Consider the following 7,954-nt stretch of genomic DNA (forward strand, 5'->3'; position numbering starts at 1 on the left):
AGCATAAAGAAGAGCTTTTGGAAAGACAAAGAAATCTGCAACAGTGCAGACATGCCTTCAGATTGCATCATGGTTGTTTCCTAGTCTGGGAGTAACTAAGTTCAACAGGAACATATTCTGTGCACATGCCATTTTTCTTAACCTGGCCCTCTCTCACATGCGAAGAGTATACTTAGACCGTATATTCAGGATCTGAGACTAACTTTTAAAAATCAATATAAGTAATTATTTAAAGACATTTAATTAAGACATTTCTATACTGTTTTGTCTCACTTGGTTAGCTCCTTAAATTCTTCATATTCTTGTTTTGAACTTGCCAGTTCACTTTGAGTCTGTAGCAGGCGTGCTTTCAGCCTTTCAACAGATGCCAGTGAGTTGCCTTCCACTGATATGGTGGTGGAATATAAATGATGACCTAAAGAACAAACATAGACCCTCTGAAATCACAGAATAGCTCAAATAGCTTAAGTTTTAGTAAAATGAAAGCATTTGTAGGTTTTTGAACAACATAGCAGCAATTGAGATTGAAGAAAGTGGGTATTAGCAACAATCCACATGAAAACCAGAATAATTAATATTACTGCAGTCTTCATGACAACTAAGGACAACGAAATGAGATTATGGGTGGTGTTCACAAGATGCACAACACCAAGTTCCCTATTGCTGTACTTGCTTGAAGGCCAATGTGAATAAAATGAAGTAAACCTAAAGTAAAAAATCAGTCTTCAGGTACCACTTTGAAGAAGGCAAAAATACATCAAGACAGACAACATTTTCAATACTACACACAACAGAAATATAGTAAGCTTATTTAGCTGGAAAACATTAGCATATTTTTACCTCCAGTATTTTTCTCTGTGGCTGAAGCTTCCAAAAAAGCTTTTTCTAGTTCTGCAATGGTCTGAGCATCAATTTCTTGAGCCTTTTTAACTGATTGCAAAGAACGAAGTTTTTTATTCTCCTCTCTGAGGTTATGGTTCTCCATGGCATACTTTGCAATTCGTGGGTGTTGTTCCATCTATGATAAGCAGTATTTTATTCAACAGGTTTTCTTTTCCAGACAATGCTATACACATCTAGCTGTTGCTCTACAACCTTTAATACGCATTAAATTGTAATGGAAGGGGGAAAAAAGTATTCCCTATAGTGGTTAAAACCGCCCCAATTTTTTTTTTGTTAGTTTTCCTACTCTGTTGGAATCTGCTCTCAAAAAAGACAGTGGGTTTACATTTTATATGTTTACTCTTTTACTGGTAATAATGTGGTAGAAGCTTTTCATGTTGCTCTTGATATCCCTTTGCAGTTTCAACTTTGAGCTTTGGCTTTCTTAACACTGTCCCTGCGTGCCATAGTAATGTTTCTATAGTCCTTTAATGACTGTCCTGACTTCTGTACTTTCCCCCCCTCCCGCCCCCTTCACTTTGGAGCTCAGTTATGAGCCACAGGTTCAAGCTGGTCTTCTAATACATCTACTCCTTTTTCCTACTTGTGCTTGGAGGAAATTGTTTTTAATGAATCTGCCTTCTCTCTTGAGCTTCTTTGTTCTTCAAAACTGCTTCACAAATACCACACCTACCAGATACCTGAATAACCCGAAGCCTCCTCTCCTGAAGCCTTAGGTATGTACTTTGCTACTTGCCTTCCTCAAACAGCTCCAGACTGCATCACCCCTGATTGGCCCATCTAGCATCTGTGTTATTATCCTTCAGAAACCTGCTGTATTACTTGCATCCTGCTGTCCTTCCCTTTCAACAGATATCATGGAGGTTAAAGTCTCCCATAAGAATGAGGATTTGTGATTTGGAGACTTCCTTGAGTTGCTTAAAGGAGACTTAGTCCTCTACCTAACCCAGATCAGGTGGCCCGTAGCAAGCTCCCACCATGACATCACCCTTACTAGCCTCTCCTCTTATGCAAACTCATAAGCTCTAAACCCACCCATTGTCCCTTCCATAGGGAAACTCCATGCATTTGAGATGTATCTATAGAAGAACCCATGACACATCCTCCTCTTTCCTAAAAAGCCTATATCCACCCATCACAGAACTCCATCACAATATCTATTTTCACAAAAGAAAACTGTTCTAGAAAGGAAAACCCAGACTTACCTGTTCTCTGAGTGTCTGCAATTCCTCCCTCAATTCACTGAGGAGATCATTTTGCTCTTTTGGCAATAAACTTCCACCACCCTCTTTGTGTAATCTCTCCAAACGAACAATATGGTCTTCACGGAATTTAACTATCATTTTACTGGACTGAATAAATTTCTCCTTCTTGGCACACAGATCTTCTAGTTGAGCAATTTTTTCTAATAAATTCTTAGAAAAATACATATACAGATTGGTAGAAAAGTGACGGTTACACCAGATAAATTTTTAAGGTGCACATATCACATACGTATGCACACACAGACAAATCATGCAAAAGTCAGTTAAGAGTAATTTTGTGAATACACAGACTATCATTTGGAGCAGATTTGTAAAGAGCAACAGCTCATACCACGAACCCAAATTACACACTATTGCAAAAAACTTTACTTAGAAGGTCCAATATGATCCAGTAGACTAAGTATTCAATTAAGCACATCAGATGCACGCCTAGAGTGCCTGTTTCAGTTCATTTTCTTAAAATAAATCAATCAATCCATCCATTTTGGCTGATTTAGTACTACGCCATGACATGAACCAAAGCACAATAAAATTGGGATGACTGGGAGGTTTGCTTCAAAAAACACGCTGTTGATCCAAACACTCAAAGATGCACTCAAAATTAAGTAAAATAGAAGTTTGTTGTTCTGTTCAATTTTCTTAGAAAATCCCAATAAACAACCCATCCCCTAAAACTAAACATACTATGAAAGTTACGCTGTGGCTTGTCTGAATTTGAAAGATAGAATAGAATAATAAAATCGTTTAGGTTGGAAAAAACCTTTAAGATCATCAAGTCCAACTGTTAACCTAACATTGCCAAGTCCACCACTAAACCATGTCCCTAAGCACCACATCTACATGTCTTTTAAATAGCCCCAGGGATGGCAATTCAACCCCTTCCCTGGGCAGCCTGTTCCAATGCTTGACAACCCTTTCAGTGAAGAAATTTTTCCTATTATCCAATCTAAACCTCCCCTGGCACAACTTGAGGCTGTTTTCTCTTGTCCTATCAGTTGTTACTTGGGAGAAAGACCAACCCCCACCTCGCTATAACCTCCTGTCAGGTAGCTGTAGAGAGCTATGAGATCTCCACTCAGCCTCCTTTTCTCTAGGCTAAACCACCCCAGTTCCCTCAGCTGCTCCTCATAAGACTTGTACTCTAGACCAGCTTCACTGCTCTTCTTTGGACACACTCCAGCACCTCAATGTCTGTCTTGTAGTGAGGGGCCCAAAACTGAACACAGTATTGGAGGGGTGGCCTCACCAGTGCTGAGTCCACGGGGACGATCACTGCCCTAGTCCAGCTGGCCACACTATTTCTGATATAAGCCAGGATGCTAGTGGCCTTCTTGGCCACCCAGGCACACTGCTGGCTCATATTCAGCCAGCTGTCAACCAACACCCCCAGGTCCTTTTCCACCAGGCAGCTTTCCAGCCACTCTTCCCCAAGCCTGTAGCATTGCATGGGGTTGTTGTGGCCCAAGTGCAGGACCCAGCACTTAGTCTTGTTGCACCCCATAAAATTGGCCTGGGCCCATTGATCCAGCCTGTCCAGATCCCTCTGTAGAGCCTTCCTACCCTCAAGCAGATCAACACTCCTGCCCAACTTGGTGCTGTCTGCAAACTTACTGAGGGTGCACTAAATCCCCTTGTCCAGACCATTGATAAAGATATTAAAGAAAACTGGCCCCAATACTGAGCCCTGGGACACACCACTTGTGACCAGCCGCCAACTGGATTTAACTCCATTCACCACCACTCTTTGGGCCCAGCTATCCAGCCATTTTCTTACCCAGCAAAGAGTGCACCTGTCCAAGCCATGAGCAGCCTGCTTCTCCGGGAGAATGCTGTGGGAAACTGTCAAAGGCTTTACTAAAGTCTAGGTAGATAACACCCACAGCCTTTCCCTCATCCACTGAGTGGGTCACCTTGTCACAGAAGGAGATCAGGTTAGTCAAGCAGGACCTGCCTTTCATAAACCCATGCTAACTGGGCCTGATTGCCTGGTTGTCCTGTATGTGCCATGGAATAGCACTCAAGATGATCTACTCCATAACCTTGCCCAGCACCAAAGTCCGACTGAGAGGCCCGTAGCTCCCCAGATTCTCCTTCTGGCCCTTCTTGTAGATGGGCATCACATTTGCTAACTTCCAGTCAACTGGGACCTCCCCAGTTAGCCAGGACTACTGAGAAATAATGGAAAGTGCCTTGGCGAGCACTTCCACCAGCTCCCTCAGCACCCTTGGGTGGATCCCATCTGGCCCCATAGACTTCTGTGTGTCTAAGTGGTGTAGCAGGTCACTAACCATCTCCCCGTGGATTATGGGGGCTTCATTCTGCTCCCCATCCCCATCTTCCAGCTCAGGGAGAAGAACTGGTCTTACTATTAAAGACTGAGGCAAAGGCGGCATTAAGTACCTCAGCCTTTTCCTCAGCCTTTGTCACTGTGTTTCCACCCCATGTCCAATACAGAACGGAGATTCTTCTTAGCCCTCCTTTTGTTGCTAATGTATTTACAGAAACATTTTTTTGTTGTCTTTTATGGCAGTAACCAGATTAATTTCTATTTGGGCTTTGGCCCTTCTAGTTTTCTCCCTGTATAACCTCACGACATCCTTGTAGTCCTCCTGAGGACTACAGATTTTATCTCAAATGTCATTTGACTAAGTTCCCTTGTTACCAAACCTTATCATCTTTGGACAAGGTATTTTTATTAAAAAACAAAAGAAAAATGAAGAGAGTAAGTTTCTATATGCTCACTCATCTCTCATCAGACAGTACACAGAATGCACTTAGAAATATTAGTGTTTTCTTACCTTCTTTTCACCTTCTGATTTCTCCCAGAACAACATTGCTTCAAGAAAGTTGTTCATGTAATTTATGTTGTTCTTCCCCTTTTCAACAGCACCTGCAGGGTAAGTCAAAGAAACAAATGCCATATTTATTAAAATACCAGTTAACCAGGTGTTCCTACATACATAACGTGACAGTTGTGTAAAGAAAATTTAAATAAATTCTTCAAGTAGTATAATTCCTCTACAAAGATCATGTGCCATACCCAGCGCAAAGAAGTTTAGACAGTAATTCCTAGTCACCTGCAATTGCTGATAAAGAACAGAGTCAATATACATGATTGTATAATTAACAAAGTTGTTCAGGCATTAAAAGGCTTTACGATGAACTTTTATTAAAATAAAAGAATCAGTCTGTTCAGCTGAGTATATCTGTAAAATGCAAACCCCCTCCAAAATTAATTTGATAACACTAAGCCATTATTGGCATCATTACTACAGTTTGTACATACTAGAAGTGGACTAACCGGTTCATGAGAAGGAAATTCAGGAAAATAACCATGAATTAGGTGGACAATTAGTGATTTAATCTGGAAGGAAAGTGTCCACACAAGGGATTAAAAGGGCTTTATTAATCCACTTCAGAAATTAATTCAAAATAGCTTTCCCGAATATCCTCACGTAGGCAAGACTACTTACTTATAGAATAGCATAGTATCTAGGTGAATAATAACTACCCTATTGTTATTTAATATATTAAAAAATGCCATCATATTTTTAAAGTAGCTAGCAAGCAGATTTCATATGTGTGTGATCAAATATTACAAACATAATTTAGCTACACAGACTAAACACAGGTCTAAATATATTAGGTTCTGCATAAAACCTCTCTTCAGTGTTTAAGCATCATCACTTGCTTTCTCTTGGAACTCTATCACAGATCTAAATATTTTTGAGCCTTCTGTCAATATTCATGTATCCATGGGCAGCGATTCAGTGTCCCACATAATCACTGACTTGTTTTTACTGGTTAAAAGTGTATGCTAACAGAGAAGTATTTTTTCCTTAGGAAAACTCAACCACAGATGCTTTATGGTAGACAAGTGTTTCTAACTTCTGTAATAACTTCTATTGCTGTATCTCCTATTTCTTGGCAAGGTCAGGAAGAGTTGACTCAGGAACACAGGAAGAGTTACAAGAGTTACAATTACAAGTTCACTAGCCTGTAATCAAACATTATAAGGTAGCCTATTTCAGTGAGAAGTATACATAGTAGAAAGCTATGCTGGGATCTGTAGTGCAGATACAATGGTCTAGTGAAAAGCTGCTGGAAGAAAAAAAGTTACATAAAAACCCTTTTACCACCTTACATTGAAATCTCTCTTTTATTGAAAAGTAAACATTCTTCTTAGGATCTTCCTGAAGGGGCAAAAAGGGAAGAGGGGAAAAAAATTCTGTCCTGAGCTTAAAAAGAATGCAGCATTATCAATACCTTAGTGCCTTCCCTCTGACCTAAATGTACAAGCAATCACATGCAAACTTTTAGTTACTTAAAGGACTGGGCAGCATACCTCTTATGAACTGGAAGAGTACTCTAGGTATTATATAATAAAACCATAGCCCAGTACACAAACTTAGGAAAGGAAGAAAATAAAATCACATTAACAATTTCTGCAAAATATCAGATACAAATACAGGCAATGGAATTCATAAGACAAATGCAACGTCTGTGGGTCAGTTCCTACAAAAATATTAATTGTTCAGAAACTTAATGAATTATGTAAGGCTCCAACATTCTAGGCTACAAAAGCAGGAAGTTCTCTCTCCCCTCACCCCCAACTCTTACCTTGAGGTACAGACATATCACACATAGACGGCACTGAAGTAAGTTGAGCAAGCTGCTCTTTCAATTTCTTCACCTCAGCTTGCAGCTGGCTCACATTTCCTTGTGTGTCTTCATTAACCACAGCCTTTCATAAATATATTAAGAGAAAGTTAGGAAAAGGTACAAATAAAAATCTTGTATTTTATAGGATAAGAGAAAACTCAAAGACTGCAAAGCAGCAAAACTACTGAGAAGTGTTTCCATCTTAGGAAAGAAAGAATTCATGGGAAAAGCAATGTTCCATTTCCTAAGAAACCAGTAAGTTGTACTTCAGCTAAAAATATGGGTTAAAAATTTTAATGTTTTCTGCAGAATTCCATCTGGAGCTTTTTGACCAAAGCAGTATACATTGAAGATGGTAGTTTCCAGCCAGATGCCAACATACTTTCAAAACCCACCCACGAGAAATTACATCTTGGGTATTAGCATATATAAAAACTAGATGCACTGAAATACCATTGAATTTTAACTTTGTATGAAAATTTTAATTTTTAGTACAGATTTACTTACTTTTTACTTTTTTCCAATGAAGTGCTCTAAGAACAAGCAACAAATACACACTTTTATCAGCCATTACCTACTTCTCAGCTGTTGTATTCTATTCATAACCAAAAGCAAACAAGGCCTTTTCAAAAACAATTTATCATAAAAAACATTTAGGAAAGCAAATTTAGTATTTTAAAATAAGTTATATTCATTAAAATTAGTAAAAGCACAAGAGTATTTCAATAAAGCAACCCTGTTTGCAGATGTGTAGTTTACATGAGAAGAAATTGTTTTTTTCAACAATAAAGACATTGAGGAACTCTCTTACCTTGTTTTTAATCAACTTTGCTCGCTGAGCAAAATTAAGAGTGGAGAGTGTTTCACCAAAACACCTGGATCCCGGGTGAACATTTGCGATAATACATGTTTTTGCATTACCACCAAGGGAATCCTATTTAAAAAACATGGAAGTTAGCCTTATGTCCTGGTTTCAGCTGGGATGTAGTTAACTGTCTTCCTAGTAGCTGGTACAGTGCTATGTTTTGAGTTCAGTATGTGAAGAATGTTGATAACACTGATGTTTTCAGTTGTTGCTCAGTAGTGTTTAGACTAGAGTCAAGGATTTTTAAGCTTCTTATGCC

The 7,954-nt window shown here is 39.2% G+C and overlaps 1 protein-coding gene across 1 annotated transcript in view; it reads right to left on the reverse strand.

Moving 5' to 3' along the window:
• The window catches only part of KIF15 (kinesin family member 15), a 37,871-nt gene that overhangs the window by 21,441 nt on the left and 8,476 nt on the right, over positions 1 to 7,954 (reverse strand). Inside the window, exons 9-14 of the mRNA XM_010566966.1 lie at positions 7,642 to 7,764; positions 6,789 to 6,912; positions 4,967 to 5,058; positions 2,109 to 2,318; positions 841 to 1,018; positions 274 to 415 (exon numbers count right to left, since the gene is read on the reverse strand). Coding sequence (XP_010565268.1) covers positions 274 to 415; positions 841 to 1,018; positions 2,109 to 2,318; positions 4,967 to 5,058; positions 6,789 to 6,912; positions 7,642 to 7,764 — 869 coding nt within the window. The remainder of the gene's footprint in view (positions 1 to 273; positions 416 to 840; positions 1,019 to 2,108; positions 2,319 to 4,966; positions 5,059 to 6,788; positions 6,913 to 7,641; positions 7,765 to 7,954) is intronic.

Source organism: Haliaeetus leucocephalus, unplaced genomic scaffold (genome assembly GCF_000737465.1).
Source record: "Haliaeetus leucocephalus isolate CR32 unplaced genomic scaffold, Haliaeetus_leucocephalus-4.0 Scaffold222, whole genome shotgun sequence".
Lineage (NCBI taxonomy): Eukaryota > Metazoa > Chordata > Aves > Accipitriformes > Accipitridae > Haliaeetus > Haliaeetus leucocephalus.